This window comes from Myotis daubentonii, chromosome 20, assembly GCF_963259705.1.
Source record: "Myotis daubentonii chromosome 20, mMyoDau2.1, whole genome shotgun sequence".
Lineage (NCBI taxonomy): Eukaryota > Metazoa > Chordata > Mammalia > Chiroptera > Vespertilionidae > Myotis > Myotis daubentonii.
The window spans coordinates 4,825,079-4,843,745 of NC_081859.1; the positions used below are offsets into that span (position 1 = coordinate 4,825,079).

An 18,667-nucleotide genomic window follows, 5' to 3' on the forward strand; every position below is an offset into this window, starting at 1 on the left:
TGGCTCAACCTGAAATTTTTAAAAAAATATATTTTTATTGATTTCAGAGAGGAAGGGAGAGGGCGAGAGAGAGAAACAGCAATGATGAGAGAGAATTGATCAGCTGCCTTCTGCACGCCCCACACTGCCCAGCTCACAGGGGGGCTCTGAGTCCTGACCACCACGAAGTGCAGGCTCCTGCGTGGGGGTCCCGCACACTTGCAGCTAATGTTGGTTTCCTCCTGAAACCCACGCTTTAATCCCAAGAAACCTCCGATCGGCAAGAACTGAGACGGAGCCTGTGTATTAGGGAACGCGTCTCATGTGGTTCCTCGCTTGGGCTGTTGTAACCGACCCCACAGACCGAGAGGCTGAAACAGGACCCTAGGGCCTCAGGTCTGGAGGCCACAAGCCCAAGATCAAGGTGTCCGCAGGGTGGGTTCCTTCTGAGGCTGCGAGGAGGCTCTGCTGGCGGCTCCTGCCCCTGCAAAGAGGAAGGGACTGGGGTGCACACAGCAGCGCGCCCAGGAAGGAAGGCCGTGGCCCCAGTGCCATGCGGCGCCCCGAATGCCGATTGGGTAACTTTGGAAGGAACGTGCGGGGCTCTCTGGGGGAAATCCGCATTGAAATGAAGAGGCTTGAAGACATTTGGGAAATGGACATCGGGACTTCCCCTTTGGTTACAGGTTAGGCAACCCACCAACATTAAGGAAGTTCTTGAGTCGGATAAGAAAGGCTGAGCCCTGCTGCTTTGGGGGAAGTTATCGGGGCCTCCTGGAGCCTCCATCCTGGGCCCCACCCCTATCCCATCCCCTACCCCCTACCCCCCACCCCCTACCCCCCACCCCCCAAACCTCGCCCCTTCCCGCACCCCAGCCCCACACTCACGCTACCAGGCAGGCGTTGAGCGGTCTCTCCTGCCCTCTAGTGGCCTCTGCTGGAACTGCACCTCCAGTACAACCTGTCGCACCTGCTGGAAAGCCCAGGCTGACTCACCGGGGCTCACCTGGCCCCACCAGCGCTTCAGGCAACCAGGAGGCCCTTCCTAGAGCCACAGCCAGGCAGGGACAGTCTCGCCAGGAAGGGCTCTGGGCCCTGTCGACCCCTCCTTTCACATCTGCGAACGTGTGAGCTTGAGCCGCCTCGAAAAGAAGTTTGCAAAAACCACGCTGCCCTTACCTTTTTACTGTCTTGGAAACATGATTCGCTGCAGGTTTGCCTCATTGCAGAGACGTCACGTCAGATGCTAAGTCCATGCTGGCATTTAACAAATAGGGCTGGCCCAGCTGGGTGTGGCTCAGCAGCTGAGCATGGACCCAGGAACCAGGAGGTCACGGTTTGATTCCCGGTCAGGGCACATGCCCGGGTTGCAGGCTTGATCCCCAGTGGGGGGTATGGAGGAGGCAGCCAGTCCATGATTCTCTCTCATCATTGATGTTTCTCTCTCCCTCTCCCTTCCTCTCTGAAATCAATGAAAATATTAAAAAAGAAAATAAGGCTATTACATCACTCTTATTAATGTGCCCAGATGCCATAGTGACTTCACATCTACCACCTGTGGTTTAAAGAGGTAGGAGTAATTCTTTGCTGCAGAATCAGGAAATAGACATTTTCTAAAAAAATGAAAACAATGGCCAAAAGGGTGGTGTGGCCCTAGCTGGTTTGGCTCAGTGGATAGATCATTGGCCTGCGGACCAAATGGTCCTGGGTTTGATTCCCGTCAAGGGCATGTACCTTGGTTGTAGGCTCCTCCCCGGCCTGGGCCCTAGTCAGGGCTCGTGCAGGAGGCAACCAATCGATGTGCTTCTCTCACATCGATGTTTCTCTCTGTCTTACCTTCTCTCTTCCACTCTCTCTAAAAATCAATGGAAAAAAATATCCTCGGGTGAGGATTAACACAAAAACACACACAACAGGGTGGTGTGTGACTGCTTTCGTGTTTAAGTTAACCCCACGCCCGTCAGTCTTCTGTGGACTCCCCTGGGATACAAACTGCCCCCCTGTAACACCAGGGTCGCCAATTATCACATGGTTGTCTTTTCATCGTGAATCAGCCTCCTGACATTACTTTCTTCATTCGAGTAAGACAGAGGAAGACTTTTTACCAAAAATGTTTTTATTGTCTACACTCCTATTTATATAGCTGTAAACTCAAGGAATCATCCAACAGTTGTATAAACTGGGGGAACAGTTAATAAGCACCTTCAATGGTTTCCACAGTTCAAGAATTTACCATTTAAAAAAACACAAAAATTATACAAAATCACGACAAACGTTTGAATATAGAGGGCTTGATATAGAATGAATGATAAATATGAAAAGAAAGTGAAGCTAATTTATGAGTTGGGCCATCTAAACAACCTGTGTGTTCCCCAAACGCTGTGATTCTGGGGGAGAGCTGGGGGGTAACTCGCCTCTGAAAACAAACTCCAATGATTCAGGGAAAGGCTCTCTCCTGATTTAGGTTCCAACGGGCTGCAGCCTTGGCAGGTGTCGAGGCGCTGACAAAGTGGTGTGGGTGTGTCAGCGTGCGGCTGAGCTTGTAAGGCCACAGGGGATGGCTCAGGCCTGGGAGGGTCTGCTCACCACTGGGGTGCTAAGTTGGGGAACACAACTTAGCTCCAGAGCACAGGGACAGGGCATGTAACCCTCCCTCGGGGCTGAATCCATTTGTCTAAGGGTTTGGGGGGGCGGGTCCTGTCTTTGTGGAGGGGTAGGAACTTCCCCATTCCAGAAGCTCGGGGCTTATGTGTTGGGGAACGGTGAGGGGAACGTTGTTAAGGCTCAGGCTGGCGGCCACTCGGCCACCAGGTCAGACAGTTTTCGGTCTGGACCCTTTGCAGCAGGGTGTTGCTGCGAAATACTCAGGTGAAGAAACAAGGTAGTCTTGTCTTCATTTCCGCTCAATGCAGTCAACTCCCAGGGTGTTGTCAGGGCAACGGCAGGTCCTGCTCCCCGGGGTGGCCAAGCAGAGGTGGGTGCAGCCACCGTTGTTCACTGAGCAGTAGTTGTGACCTGGAGGAGGCAGAAATCAGCTCGACAGCCTCTAAGCACACGGAGGCCACGCCTGTGGGGGCTCCGGGGTGCAGTGGGGGGGCTGTACCAGGCACTCAGCTAAGCTCAGCTCCTGGCTGTTTCTGCCAGAGAGTCCGAAAGCCTGACTCCTGCCCCGGAGGGCCATGCGGGTCTCAGGGAGAGCAGACTTGCTCTGATTATAACACGGAGTTGGAATTTTAAAACACAAAGTACCCTCTACCTAGCTTGCCCATGTGGGGGGCGTTGCACCTGACTGGGGGGAGGAGGGAGGCAGGGACGAGAGTCCGTCCGGGGAGGGGTCTAGAAGAGGCAGCACCGAGTCCGGGGCCGGGCTTGCCTCAATGCCTCTGGTCCTGCCACAGTCAGCCATGTGATGTTGGGCAAATGGCTTCAGCTTCCTTATTTATAAACTGAGCATAATAGCCTGGTGGGTGTGGCTCGGTGGTTGAACCAGGAGGTCACGGTTACATTCCCAGTCAGAGCACACGCCTGGGTTGCGGGCTCTATCCCCAGTAGGGGGCGTGCAGGGGGAGCCCAGCTGAGTTACCTTGGGGACACTGAGCCAGGGCGGTGGTGATGCCGTACAGCCGGGTCTGCTTGTGGGGGTGGAAGGTGTCGGTCTCTTTGGCAACAGCGATATCAACGGCAGCCACGGAATTCCTACAAGAACCCAGAGGCGGAAGGTAACACACAGCTGACGGCTCCCACTTTTCTCGACAGAGCAGCCTTCTTCTGTGGTTTGGGGGAGACGCTGGAGGCTGTGCAGTGTCCACTGCTACCCTGGCCTTGGCCCCCAGCCAGCCCTTTCTCTGCGGGGGTGGTCAAGCCTGCATTCCCCTTTTTTTTCTTAGATATAAATATATGCTTTTATTGATTTCAGAGGGGGATGAAGGGAGGGAGGGAGAGAGGGAGAAATATCAATGATGAGGGAGAATCATTGATCCGCTGCCTCCTGTATGCCCCACACTCAGGCATGTGCCCTGACCAGAATGGAATCGTGACTTCCTGGTTCATAGGTCAATACTCAACCACTGAGCCACACTGGCTGGGCTTCCCTGTCTTCTTAAAAAAAGGGACAGAGCCCTAGCCGGTGTGGCTCAGTGGATAGAGCGTTGGCCTGCAGACTGAAGGGTCCTGGGTTCGGTTCCGGTCAAGGGCATATGCCGGGGTCATGGCTCGATCCCCAGGAGGGGGCGTGCAGGAGGCAGCCGATCCATGATTTTCTCTCATCACTGATGTTTCTATCTCTTTCGCTGTCTCCCTTCCTCTCTGAAATCAATAAAAATATATGAAAAATAAAGGACAGGACCGGCTGGGGTTCCCCTCCGGCACCACGCTCTAAGCTGGGAACTCGCTTTCTATGCTCATGGCCCAGCCACACCACTTGCTAGGTTTAATCCCCTCTTTGCCGAGAGGGGTGGCTGAGGGCCTGTGGCACATGCAGCTTGAGAACAATGAGGAAGTGGGGCACGGAGTGGGCACAGAGCCCACCAGCTGAGGGACCCTGGGCCAGCTCCGGGGAGGAGCAGGGGTGCTCAGGGCTCAGCCTGGAGGCCGCCGCCCGCCCTGCTGCACATATGGCATCTATGGCACCTGCTCTCCCAGGAGCCTCGCCATCTCCTGGCCCCCGAGAGGCCGGCTGGCTAGATGGGGCATCTCGGAGGCGGGAGGTCAGGCCAGGGGGCAGAAGGGCAGGGCTGGGCCGCCCCAAGGGTGAGGGTGGCCAGGCAGACCGCTGACTCACGTCTTCCAGTCCGTGTAATACAGATTCTTCCCAAAGCTCGTCACCGAGAAAGGGTACTGGAGGCCCTCGAGGACCCTGCGACGGACGGGCTGCTCCGGCCTTAGGCACTCGGCCCGGCTAGTGCCTGTGGGAGCGAGAACAAGTCCTTCATTGTCCCCCGCACAGGAAAGAGTCCCTTTGTGTCACTGAGCAAGGAGAGGGGGCCCCCGGCTCTCAAGAGCCGAGCGTAGCCCCCAAAAGCTGAGCTAACCCCAAAGAGCCAAGCTAACCCCCAAGAGCAGAGCCTAGCTCTGAAGAGCCGGACCTGGCCCGGGAGAGCCGAGCCCTCCCCTGGTGGGTCCCAGAGAATGCACGGGGGTGCTCTTCCTCAAACCCGAGCAGCCCGTCAGCCCCTCTCGCCCTTGTCGGTCAGCATCCCTCTTGTGGGGCACCCACGCCGGGCTCTGCTGGGCAGTATGAGCTGAGCCTGTGCCCGGAGCAGGGGCGCAGGAGGAACGGGCCACCTCCCATTCTTGCTCACGTCCCCCTCAGACCTATGGACGACAGGGCCCCACTGGGCAGCCGCTGGGCAGGTCTCGGGCCGGTGCCCACATGGCGACTAAGGTGTGTTCCCATAACCGTGGGCACCTCACCCCTCGTGCGCCCCAAGTGCAAGACGTAGCCCCAGCACCCCGTGGCACCGGACACGTTCTCAACAGAGACGGACGGTGACGGATGTTGCTGCCCACAGCCCGCGCCCGAGGGATACCCAGGTCTGCCCGGGCAGGGCCCAGGCAGGAGGGCATGGCTTTATCTCCTGTAGCTCCACGTCCTGCCCTGGCCCATGGCGAAGTGGGAGCTACAGGCTTGTACGCCGTGAATTGATGAACAGATACCAGATCTGTTAAAGGACCAGATTGTATGTTAGGTTCTATGGGCCACAAGGCAACATGAAGGACATGAAGTGGGCGTTTACGTAACCATTTAAAACGTCACGTTTCCAGGCCCCGGGTGACCCCCGGGCAGGGGGCAGGCTGGACGCCACAGGCTGGAGTTTGCTGACCCCAGACTTCAGTGATGGAAACCCCTCCCCAGACAGCGTCACGCCCCGAGAAACCATGGCTTTCCGAGCAAGAAAATGCAGCTATTTTTGTGCAGGAAAAGAAAACGTTCTCTCATGCCCTCTTCCCGTGACATCCTCTTGCTGCCCAGACAGGCCGGCTCACGGTGGGCACACCGCCCCCACCCCAGGCCTCACCGGCGTCCACCCAGCAGAGCTGGGACGAGTAGGCGTCGAAGGTCAGCCCGTTGGGCAGGCCCAGGTCGTCCTGCACCAGGACCCTGCGGTGGGTGCCGTCCATGTAGGCGGTCTCGATCTTGGGGCTGTCCCGGTTCCAGTCCGTCCAGTAGAGGTTCCTGAGGGAGGACACGGAGCGGGACGAGGAAGGGACGTGAGGAAGAGGCACAAGAGGACGATTCATGAAAACTACGTAGAAAGAGCCACCGATGAAGACAGTGCAGGTGCGCCTGGCCGGCGTGGCTCAGCGGTTGAGCGTCGAACTATGAACCAGGAGGTCAGGGTTTAATTCCCGGTCAGGGCACAGGCCCAGGTTGCGGGCTCGATCCCCAGGGTGGGGCGTGCAGGAGGCAGCCGATCCAAGATTCTCTCTCATCATGGATGTTTCTCTCTCTCCCTCTCCCTGCCTCTGAAATATATGTTAAAGAAAAAAAATTGGGAAGTGGGACGTGCTACCAGGTCCACAACTGTCACAGGGGCCGGCGTTTCCCTGCGGACACCCATCGCCACCCGCTGGAGGCGTGCACTGCAGGAGGCGGGGCTGGCCTTCGAGCCCCCCCACGGAGAGCACCCCGAAGGACGGACGCACGGACAGCGGACGCACACGCAGACGGACACACGCTACCCTCTCACGGGGTCCGTCGCGATGCCTCTGGGATTCACCAGGTCCGTGTCGAACAGCACCCGGCGCTGGGTGCCGTCCAGCTTGGCCACCTCTATGCGGTCCAGGCGAGAGTCCGTCCAGAAGAGGTTGCGGCCGAGATGGTCCACGGCGATGCCTTCGGGGCTCCCGAGACCTGGGGGCAAAGGCAGAGCACGTCTGATTGGGGAAGCTGGTGAGCATCGGGGTTCCGGACCCCGTGGTGCTGTTTCACACGCGGCCAATCCTTGCGCGTGGAGACGACAAACGGGAATGAGACGTGCAACAATTCATAAATGCCACGCGTTCCCTTGGTGGCTGTCCAGGTCCGAAGCTTTGGCCCCACCAACAGGGAGCCCACCGCCAACTCGGCTCGAGTCCCCGGGTTTTTGGGGGGCTTGAGGGGGGACTCGGCCGGGGAGACCGGGCCGGGATTCCCCAGGGAGGTGACATGCGCGACGCTGGCTCCTGAAGGACCAACAGGAGTCTGTCAGGCAAAGGTTTTCCAGGCGGTGGGCCCAGACGTAGGTCTAAAGGAAGACGGGCCTGGCTGGCGTGGCTCAGTGGCTAAGCATTGACCTATGAACCAGGAGGTCAGGGTTCGATTCCCGGTCGGGGCACAGGCCCGGGTTGCCGGCTCCATCCCCAGTGCGGGGTGTGCAGGAGGCAGCCCATCAATGATCCTCTCTCATCATGGATGTTTCTATCTCTCTCTCTCCCTCTCCCTTCCTCTCTGAAATCAATAAAAATAGGTTTTAAAAAGGAAGAAGAGAGGCCACCCAGGACCCTGATGCAGACTTCAGCGAATCCCTTTCTCTATTGAAATAGAGACCCAGTCCCTTCTTCGAAGATCACATTCTAGTTTAGTTCTGTTCGCACAGTGGGCTTCTGCCGGGGCGGCTCGCTGCGTTCTTGGCGGGTCCCCAGTCCCAGGGGCAACAGGAAATAGCAGCGGTGACCTGCCCTCTCCCACTGGGTTTTGAAGTCACATCACAGAGAACAGCAGCCACATGTTTGAGAGAGAGAGAGAGAGACGGGATGCGGGAGGACGCTTGCAAACGTCTGTTCCTTGAACCAAGCCAGGCAAACGAGCACGTGTTGTTTAAGTAGCACATTCGTCTCAGCCTCAGCTGGATTCCCGTGGCAGCGTCTCTGCCGAGGCAGCCAGAGAAGGGACAATGCCCCGGGGGCTGTCCCACAGGCAGAGGCACCCCCAGAACAGCAATTACGAGGGAAACGTTCAACGGGAAACTGGGAAAGCGACATGCGGCCCCAAGTGAAGAGAATTCCTAACGAGTGTGGCTTTTAAAGGCCTGTTTTTGATTTGAGCGTTTTGCAGAGGAAGAGAGCGGGTTTATACAGCGGGCATCACCAGCTGGACCACGTCCCTGGACTGAAAGTCTCTGGGAGTCGGCTGCCCTCCCCAGTACAGGAGGACTTTTAGAGTTGTTGCACTTTTGTTGTAATCATCATTTAAAAAATATATATATATATGATTTCAGAGAGGAAGGGAGAGGGAGGGAGGGAGGGAGGGAGGGAGAGAGAGAGAGAGAGAGAGAGAGAGAGAGAGAGAGAGAGAGAGAGAGAGAACATCAATGATGAGAGAGAATCACTGATCGGCTGCCTCCTGCACGCCCTCCACTGGGGATCGAGCCTACAACCCGGGCATGAGCCCTGACCGGGAATCGAACTGTGACTTCCTGGTTCACAGGTCGGTGCTCAACCACTGAGCCACGCCGGCCGGGCTATGGTGTTCAATGTTGGTAAAACACAACCATGTAAAATAGTCTTGACTGCGCATACGGTCCTTGGTTGGCATCAGCACCTGTAAGGTAAGGAATTTCGTTGAACTGTTGCCCAAAGCCACACCCAGAAGGAAGCACGCCCACCTTGTCGAATGATGGTGGCCGGCTCCCCGCCATACAGGCTGGCTCTCCCGATGGAAGGCTCGCTGATGTCAGTCCAGTAGACCATCTTGTCCACGCAGTCGAAGGCCAGGCCGATGATGACTTTGTCCTGGAAGCGCAGACCAGGGTGAGAGGGGTCCACGCACCAGCATCTGCGTGACCCGTGACGGGGGGACCCTGTCACTGGAGGGGGTGCTGGCGGCCACCCAGGGAGGGCGGCGACCCCGGGGGCATGTTTCAGGAGGCCAAGGCGAACGCCTCCATCACTCACACGCGTTAGCAAACACCGTGAGCGCCCAGCACCGTGTGGGGAACCCACTGTGGACCGGACCCCTGCACACACTAGCCGCACGGTTTTGTGTCCCTGGTGGGAAGGCAGACGCCGATGCAGACGCACACACTGACGAGTCGACGCAACAAACTGGACATGGAGCCAGGGCATGCCAGAGCGCGGCCGGGCCAGGCTTCTCCGAGAGGTGGGCTGACCACGCCCGCTGGGTCCTCCAGGTCACCCCGTGTCCTGGGTGCGAGGAGCCAGCACTCACCGGGGCGTGCAGCAGCGCCTTGGCCTCCGTCTTCTTCATGGTGCTGCCCTCCAGCGGGAGGCGTTCTATTTTCCCCGTCTGGGCAAAGAGCAAGTGGGTCCCGGGGGGCAGAGGGATGACGGCGGGAGGAACCGAGGGTCCGGGGTGAATCGGGGGAGCCACTGTGCTCAGACCTGGGGGCAGGAGAGGTCCATGAGCGAGGCTGAGTGCGGCAGGGATGCACACCTGCACACGCCCATGCAAACACACCTGCACACACCTGTACATGCCTCTGCACATACACCTGCACATGCCCATGCACACATACCTGCACACACACATGCACACACACACGCACACACCTGCGCACATACCTGCACACGCCCATGCACACATACCTGCACACACACCTGTGCGCACACACCTGCACACACCTGCGCGCACACACCTGTGCACACACACCTGTACACGCCCATGCACACACACCTGCACACGGCCATGCATGCGCGCACACACCTGCACACACACCTGTACACACACCTGCACACGCCCATGTATGCACACACACCTGCACACGCCTGTGCACAAACACCTGCACATGCCCATGCACGCATACCTGCACACACACCCGCACACGCCCATACACACCTGCATACACACCCATGCACGCATACCTGCACACACACTTGCACACACCCATGCACACCTGCACATGCCCATGCACATACACCTGCACATGCCCATGCATGCCTACCTGCACACACACCCGCATACGCCCATACACACCTGCATACACACCTGTGCACACACGTCTGCAAACACCCATGCACATGCCCATGCACGCACACCTACACACACCTGCACACGCCCATGCACATGCCCATGCACGCACACCTACACACACACCTACACACACACCTACACACACACCCACATGCCAGGTCACCTTCGTGGCACCACAGACCACAGGCACACAATGACCGTTTTTGATCGGAAAGCGCGGGAACAGAAAGACCTCAAAGGGCGCTGGTGATGAAGACATGCAGGGCCGAGCGTAACACTGCAGGTCTAGTGACAGAAGGCCTCGCCCCCCTCCCCCCTTACTAGTGACAGAAGTCACCTCGCCGTGCACGCCGGCTTCGGATGTGGCCACACGGTGACCCAAACAGCGGCACACGGCCGCCCTGTGGGCCCTGCCCCCAGGCTGCTGAGCTCTGTGATGCAGAGACGGTCCCAGGGGCCTTGCCTACGTGCCCAGGCCCACAGCAGCAACGTGGCCCTCGTGGCTCCCCGGAGCTCAGGACGACCGGGGGGCTGACTGTTTGGGGCTCAGCCTTGCCTCCTCACTGCTGGCCTGGCCGTGGGCCTCGGCTCCCTGGCTCACCCCAGACAGCCTGTGCCGCAGGCTAAGGGGCCTGGAATGGGTGTCGGGAAACCCGGGCCCCTCGGCCATGGCTGTCGCAGAACCCACTGCAGGAACCTCTGACGCTCTTTGCACCCTAGGGGACCTAGGATCTGAAGAGCCCAGGGCACAGCGGGAAGGAGGCACTGTCCCGGGGTGGAGGCCTTCATGCCACCTGAGTCAGCAGGGCCCCGGGGTCCCTGCCCTCCCTGCAATGCCAGGCCGCCCACTGCAGGGAGCTCACCTGCAGGACACGCACCCTCTCTGTTACCAGCCACAGCAGGGCTGCAGCAGGCCACTCGCCATTTGCCAAGAGGAGAAGGGGGGAGAGAGAGAGCAGCGGGCATGCCAAGGGAGACAGAGAAGAGGGGAGCAGAGGGGAGGAGAGGAAGGAGGGAATGGGGTTCAAGCCAGGGGAGCTTTCGGGATTCGGGGCAGCAGAAAGCACCCGCCGTGTGTTCGGCAGGGCCCCCCAACAACGCTCACAGGCGCTGGGGACCCTGGTCCTCAGGCCTTTATGACGCCCAAGCCCCAGCACGTGCCGCCCCCAACTTACAGGGGGGCCTCATCCCGGGCCTGGTCCTGGTGCCCTCCAGCTCACGGCCGTCGCGGTCCACGCACCAGCAGTAGCCGGTGCTGCCATGGCACTGGGTGGGCACGTACTGCCCGTGCTCGTCGCACTCGGGGACAAACATCCCCGGGGGCAGAGGGCGCTGGCCCGCCACCCCCGCCGCCCCGAGGATGTGTTCTCGCTGGAGCTGGCAGCGCGTCTTCTCTGCTTCTGTCAGGGAGACAAGCGAGGGGACACGTCAGCGGTGGCGTCATCGGGGATCCCGCTGTGCCGCGCGATCCCCACACCCAACTCAGAACCGCAGAGCTGCCTGGTCACCACTGGGTTGTGTTTTACTAATTTTTAAAAATTTAAATCAGCCTGCCCAGCCGGCATGGCTCATTGGTTGAGGGTGGACCTATGAACCAGGAGGTCACGGTTCGATTCATGATTCTTTCTCATCACTGATGTTTCTCTCTCTCTCTTCCTCTCTGTAACCAATTAAATACATATATATATATATATAAAATAAAAAAAGACGTAGCCCTGTTATCAGCACTTCCTTCCTCTCCGTAATCAATAAAAAAATATCCTATATAATAAAAGGCTAATATGCAAATTGTCTCCTTGGGAGTTCGACTGCTTGCTATGACGTGCACTGACCACCAGGGGGCGGCGCGGAAAGAAGGAAGGCCCCGGCCAGCAGCCAGAAGGCCCTGATCGCCAGCCAGGCCTAGGGACCCTACCTGTGAACGCATTTCGTGCACCAGGCCTCTAGTATTAAAAATAAAAAAAGAAGTAGCCCTGTTATCAGCACTTCCTTCCTCTCAGGGGCTGAGTAACATTCTATCGTGAACTGGACCGCAGTCTGTGTGCCCCTGCATGAGCTGACGAACGGCACTGACATTTGGTTTACATTTATTTGTTTAAAGTTTTTCTTAAATGCCTTTTTTGGGGGGGAGGGGGAAGGCAGACTTTTCCTAGCGGCTTTTATCACCAGCTTAAGTCATGTCGTTACAAAGTAGTTAGAAATTTCTGAAAGGGTATTATTGTTAAAAAAAGAAAAAGCTCATTCGTACATAAATAGTATCTAGCACTTCGCTGGGACCCTGCTATTCAAAAGGCCCAGGCTGTTGAAGCCAGGCCGAAGGGGAGGCCCCTGGAAGGGGACACAAAGTCAGGGTGAGTTGGGCTGCTAACGGCAATGCTCAGAACCGCTTACATGTCTTTTTTTATTATTATTATTCAAGCTTCTTGCCAGCCACGCACATTGAGTCTGGGCTCTGGGGACCAAAGACGCAGGGCCCCTCACCCACGTGCGTGTCTCCCTGTAGTGACGCCCTCAGGCCTGGCACGAAGCATGACCTCTGAACCGGGCTGCTCACACCCCACAGGGCATGCCCGAGTTTGCGGGCGAGGTTGACAGTCAGGGCCCGGGACACTCAGGCCCAGGGCCCGGCAGGGCGGAGCGGGTTCTGCACGGAGGGAGACCGGCCTGCCGAGTCCACCCACACCTGTCTGCACAGGTGCACGTTCAAGACTGCACTTACTTAACCGTGACGTGCCTACATGCACCGTGACGTGTCTGCGCACAGATGGGACATTCGGTCCTGCACGCATGTACACTGTGGTGTGTCCGCACACGGATGGAACTTTCAGTCTTGCATGCATATGCACTGTGACAAGTCTGTGCACAGATGGGACGTTCGGTCCCGCACGCACATCCACCATGACATGTTTACGCACGGATGGAACTTTTAGTCATGCACACACATGCACCGTGATGTGTCTGTGCACAGATGAGACGTCTAGTCCTGCACGCACGTGCACCCTGATGTGTCTGTGCACAGATGGGACATTCAGTCCTGCACGCACGTGCACCCTGATGTGTCTGCACACGGATGGGACGTTCGGTCCTGCACGCATATGCACTGTGACATGTCTGTGCACAGATGGGACATTCGGTCCTGCACACACGTGCACCCTGATGTGTCTGCACACGGATGGGACGTTCGGTCCTGCACGCATATGCACTGTGACATGTCTGTGCACAGATGGGACATTCGGTCCTGCACGCACGTGCACCCTGATGTGTCTGTGCACAGATGGGACGTTCGGTCCTGCACGCACGTGCACCCTGATGTGTCTGTGCACAGATGGGACGTTCGGTCCTGCACACACGTGCACCCTGATGTGTCTGCACACGGATGGGACGTTCGGTCCTGCACGCATATGCACTGTGACATGTCTGTGCACAGATGGGACATTCGGTCCCACACGCACGTGCACCGTGACGTGTCTGCACAAGGGTATACGTTTGGTCCTGCACTCACGTCCGCTGTGACGTGTCCTGCACTCACGCTTCCATGCACTTACACAAGCATATGTACAAGCACCGTTTCATAACACAGTACTTACTCCTGCTCCACGCTCTCTATCTACCCTGACATTTTCTTGTTTGCTTCATTCCATCCCATTCAAAGAAAACGGGGACAGCAACCCATACACGGGCTTATTTCTATATATTTATACAAACGGGACCTCGCAGCATATACCCTTTTGCTCAACATAGTTTTGGGATTTCCCCATTCATTCCAGTTCACTCATGTTAACCGCTGTGTCTTATTTCATCATCTGAATGGTACCCGAACGCATCTGTCCATTCCTCCTGTTGACAGCCATTCAGGTTGTTTTCGGGGACACACAACGCTCAATTTCCAGTGCACGCTCTCTCCCGGGGTCATGGCCCGAGGTTGACTTTCGGAAAAGGTCAGGATTAGCTATGTAAACAGCCCCGCAAGCAGCCGGTCCCGGCTTTATCTGTCCCTGCCAGCCTGCAGGTCTGGCTTGTGTGTTTAGTCAACAGAGCCTTAACTACGGGGACAAGGAGTCAGACTTCAAACAACAAAACAAAAAAATAAAGCACCGACTTCCTTTTGAACTGGAGACGAGCAGGAAGCCTCAGGAAGTAATGAATGTGAGTCTCAACCCCCCCTCTCCCCCCCGTCCTTCCCATTCTTCAAGGTGCAATAATACATTGTTTTGTTTTTTGATGGTTTTTAAAAATATTTTGTTGTTAAGCCTCACCCAAGGATATTTTTCCATTGATTTTTTTTTTTAGAGAGAGTGGAAGGGAGAGGGGGGGGGGATATGAGAGAGACACATTGATTGGTTGCCTCCCGCATGTGCCCTAACCTGGGCCGGGGATCGAAGCTGCAACCGATATGTGCCCTTGACTGGAATCGAACTCGGGACCTTTCAGTCCACAGTCTGATGCTCTCTATCCTTCCTCCCTCCCTCCCTCCCTCCCTCTTCCTTCCTTCCTTCCTTCCTTCCTTCCTTCCTTCCTTCCTTCCTTCCTTCCTTCCTTCCTTCCTCTTTCTTCTTTCTTTCTTTCTTTCTTTCTTTCTTTCTTTCTTTCTTTCTTTCTTTCTTTCTTTCTCTTTCTTCTCTCTCTTCTCTTCTCTCTCTCTCTCTCTCTCTCTCTCTCTCTCTCTCTCTCGTTTTTCCTGTTAGTCATTTTTAACAGCTGCTGGAACGTCTCCACTCCTCCCTCTGTGTAAGTTTATGGGTAACACTCGAACTTTCACCCATCGCTTCAGGCACAAAAGGGTGCCCTGCCCGGGGTTCCTCTAGGCCAGGGGTCGGCAAACCTCCGACCAGGTGGTAAATACTTTAGGCTTTGCAGGCAGGCGTTTACAGATTCTGCCGCAAACTGACCTCTCCTTTGACACACACGTGGGTGAGGGCGCCACAGCCCGTACATAACCTGACGAGCACAGCTGTGTCCCAATGAAAGTCTGTTTACAAAAGCAGGAGGGGGGTGGGATTCGTCCTGTGAGGAGTAGTTTGCTGACCCCGGTCCTCACGGGAAACAACGCAGACCAGCGACGTGTAGTGTTATACGTCAAACGGTAAACCTTCATCCGATGGTGTGAGCCGGTTTCGTACACTGCAGCTCTTTACTGTGAATGTACGTATCTGCACACACACACACACACACACACACACACACACACACACACACACCACTGTTTCTGTGTCTCTGCGAACCCTGACTGCTATAGGCCCACTCTCCCCTGCCCTGCTCTGCTTGCTCTGGTTACCAGGACGACCAGACTCCAGGCTGCCAGGAGCCCTGCCCACCTTCGGTGCCCCCGTGTTGAGCACTACGCAGCCTGCACGCCTGTTCACGGCGGCCACGCTCTGATCTGCCTCAATGACCCTCAGGACTCGCATGGGGCCCACACATTCCCACGGCACCTCCCCTCCCAGGGCCCTGTACTCAGGACTCAGGGGCAGGACACCGGCCTACCGGCTCCCAGTGTCCTCACCTCCAGGCACGCAGCGGAAGCCGTCGCCCCGGTACCCAGGCTTGCACTGGCACGAGAAGGAGCCCGGGGTGTTGTAGCAGAAGGCATCAGGGTGACAGCGGCTCGGGTGGCATTCATCCACGTCTGCAAAACAGCCCCAGGACAGAGTTTCCTCCGGAATCCATGGTTTACACAATCACTTAAGCCCCTTGCTCAGCTCTGTGGGGCCCTGTGTCTGCTCTGGGGCCGCTGAACGTTAATGAGCAAAACCATCACTCAACGCTAATGATCACCACAATAGCTCAACATTCATTATCAGAACAGTAACTCCCTCAGCATTACCAACACAACAACTCCCCAATTTCCATCTTGTGCATTTACACGTGTTTCCCTTTTCCTAAGAAATGGGGAAAAGGGAGGGTTCTTTTGTATTATAAACTGCTTCTTCTCAGCTTGGAACAGAGTGCAGAATCTGGGAAGGAAGGCGGGGGTGGGGTGGGGGGGATGGGGGGTAGGTAATCAATCCACCCATGGACGCAGACAATGGGGGGGGGTGAAGGCCTTGGGGGGGAGGGGCTGGAAGGGGTCAATGGGGAGAAAAAAGGGGACCTAGGTAATACTTTCAACAATAATGAATTATTTAGAAAAATAATAAAAAATAAAATAAAACGCTTCTTTTCATCATAAACGAGAGCTTCAAAAATGCCTACGGGTGGGTAATGAAGAAACAGGCGCTCCGAGATTATAATCTATCTGGGAAAAGCTTGGACTTGGCAGAAATACTTTGCGGTGTAAAGTGAAGTCATCTTGCCCTGGCCGGTTTGGCTCCGTGGATAGAGCGTCGACCTGCAGACTGAAGGGTCCGGGTCTGATTCCGGTCAAGGGCACATGCCCAGGTTGCAGGCTTGATCCCCAGTAGGGGGCGTGCAGGAGGCAGCCGATCAATGATTCGTTCTTATCATTGATGTTTCTCTCTCTCTCTCTCCCTCTCCCTTCCTCTCCGAAATCAATAAAAATTTATATATAAAATAGTTTAAAAATAATAATTAAAAAATAATAAATGGCTGGACTTTGAGCTCCATAAATTCAAAAGTGGTTTTTCTTTTCCTAAAAAACAGACAATCCAAGCCCCCCTCACCCCCGCCTGCTCCGTTCCTAGCAGACAGCAGGTGTCTAAGTGTTGCCTGAAGGAGCAAGTCAGACAGAACAAAATCTCAGGGGGAGGACAGTGTTTTCCCCAAGGGGAGCAGCCCCCAAAAGAAAATGCATAGGCCGGCCAGTGTGGCTCAGTGGTTGAGCATTGACCTATGAAAACCAGGAGGTCACGGTTCGATTCCCAGTCAGGGTACATGCCTCGGGTCTGAGCTCCATCCCCAGTGTGGGGCGTGCAGGAGGCAGCCGATCCATGATTCTCTCTCATCATGGATGTTTCTCTCCCTCTCTCCCTCTCCCTTCCTCTCTGAAATCAATAAAAATATATTTAACAAAAAATATATAAAATACAGAACCAGTAGTTCAAATGCCTCCATAAAAATTTAACATGGGGCCCACATTACCAACGGAGCTGAAAGAGTAACTCTTACTAAACTCGAGGTAAGCCGGCCATTCGCACATGATCACTACCACGTGGGGCGTTTTTCCGGGTTATGCAGAGGGAGTCACCACGCGCGCACACGCACCTTGGCAGGCCCGGCCGTCCCCGGAGAAGCCTGGCAAACAGGAGCAGGTGTAGGAGGAGCCGCCGGTGTAGACGCACTGGGCCCGCTGGGGGATGTCACAGTCGTGCAGGCCCGTCGTGCAGTGGTTGATGGGCCGCTCGTCCACGGCAGCTTCGAACGCAAGGTGGACACAACGTTCGGAAGGGAGGCCCCTGAGGAGTCCCCGTGCCCTTCCCCGATCCCCCCCCCCCGCCAGTGGTTTAGTCCCCTCGGACCCCAGACCTCCAGGCATCTCTAGGGCTTCACCCCCTTCTCCCCACTGGGCTGGTGACCCCGTCTCTCCTCTCTCCTCCCACCTGGACGCGGCCTTCGATCGGGCCTCCCAGGATGACACCTGGGTTGGCCCACTCTGCCTGGGTTTCCTTTTCCAAATATATTGTCATTCATGTCAGAGAGGGAGGGAGAGAAGGAGCAAGAGAGAAGCATCAATGATCAGAGAGAATCATGGATCGGCTGCCTCCTGCACGACCCACACTGGGGATGGAGCCCGCAACCCGGGCATGTGCCCTGACGGGGAATCGAACCATGCCCTCCTGGTTCCTAGGTTGAAGCTCAACCACTGAGCCACGCCGGCCGGACTCAGCCTGGCTTCCGACCTGAGTTTCACCCCAGGGCTCCGTCCGGGGCCCCTCTCCACATCCACGACCCTTTCGCCGGGATGTGGAGGTGGGATGTCGCAGGGGCCCACACTTCCCAGGGCAGCCCTGCGGGTGGAGTGTTTGGAGCTGAGGGTCTGAGACTCCACCCTGTGTCTCGCCCTGTGGCTCACGGGCAGGTGGACAGTCACTATGAAGGCTGAGGTTAAGGTCACCCATTTCCCACCAGGGAAGGGGACATGAGCGTCCAGGGAAGGGAGCAGGGGTGCGAGAAAGACGGTGGGCTTTTGGAGGAGGCAGCCTTGGGTGTCTACCAGCCGCGGAGGGAGGGACACCCATGCGCCCAGCTGTGCTTCCTCAAGGCTCCTGACCTCCCAGAACGGCAATTTCTGGCCGTTCACCTAACGGGACGCTGCCAGGTGGGATGGAGGGAAAAGATTTCAAAAGGAGAGAAAATTGGGCTCCGAATGGGAATTAAAAATGAATTACAATTAGACCGCAATCTTTTCTGTTGTTGTTAATCCTCACCCGAGGACATGTTCCCATTGATTTTTAGGGAGAGTGGGAGAGAGAGGGGAAGACAGAGAGAAACACCGATGTGAGAGAAACACATCGATGGGTAGCCTCCGGCACGTGCCCCGACCAGGGCCCGGGCCGGGGAGGAGCCTGCAACCTAAGTACGTGCCCTCGACCGGAATCAAACCCGGGACCCTTTAGTCTGCAGGCTGACGCTCTATCCACTGAGCCAAACCAGCCAGGGCTAGGCTGTAATCTTTGAATCTCCATCTCAAAAAGCAGAGAGGGAAATCAGGCCAAATACACAGGAATTGTTGTTCTCTATTTTAAAAAAATGTAACTTTAGCAGAGCTGAACTCTCCACTCTGTGCAAAGGGGACTGGCCTCTTTCCCTGCACAGGTGTTGGGTCATCCTCAAACTATGAGAACTGCCTGTTCTCTCCAGCCCTCAGCCTCCACCTCCCCC

At 56.4% G+C, this 18,667-nt stretch overlaps 1 protein-coding gene across 1 annotated transcript in view; it reads right to left on the minus strand.

Annotated features, from left to right (window-relative positions):
• Positions 1-2,077: 2,077 nt before the first annotated feature.
• NID1 (nidogen 1) overlaps positions 2,078-18,667 on the minus strand; it is a 40,694-nt gene continuing 24,104 nt past the window's right edge. Inside the window, exons 11-20 of the mRNA XM_059677541.1 lie at positions 17,051-17,200; positions 15,393-15,515; positions 11,065-11,289; positions 9,128-9,300; positions 8,565-8,691; positions 6,661-6,832; positions 5,997-6,154; positions 4,760-4,883; positions 3,563-3,675; positions 2,078-2,994 (exon numbers count right to left, since the gene is read on the minus strand). Coding sequence (XP_059533524.1) covers positions 2,873-2,994; positions 3,563-3,675; positions 4,760-4,883; positions 5,997-6,154; positions 6,661-6,832; positions 8,565-8,691; positions 9,128-9,300; positions 11,065-11,289; positions 15,393-15,515; positions 17,051-17,200 — 1,487 coding nt within the window. The 3' untranslated portion in view covers positions 2,078-2,872. The remainder of the gene's footprint in view (positions 2,995-3,562; positions 3,676-4,759; positions 4,884-5,996; positions 6,155-6,660; positions 6,833-8,564; positions 8,692-9,127; positions 9,301-11,064; positions 11,290-15,392; positions 15,516-17,050; positions 17,201-18,667) is intronic.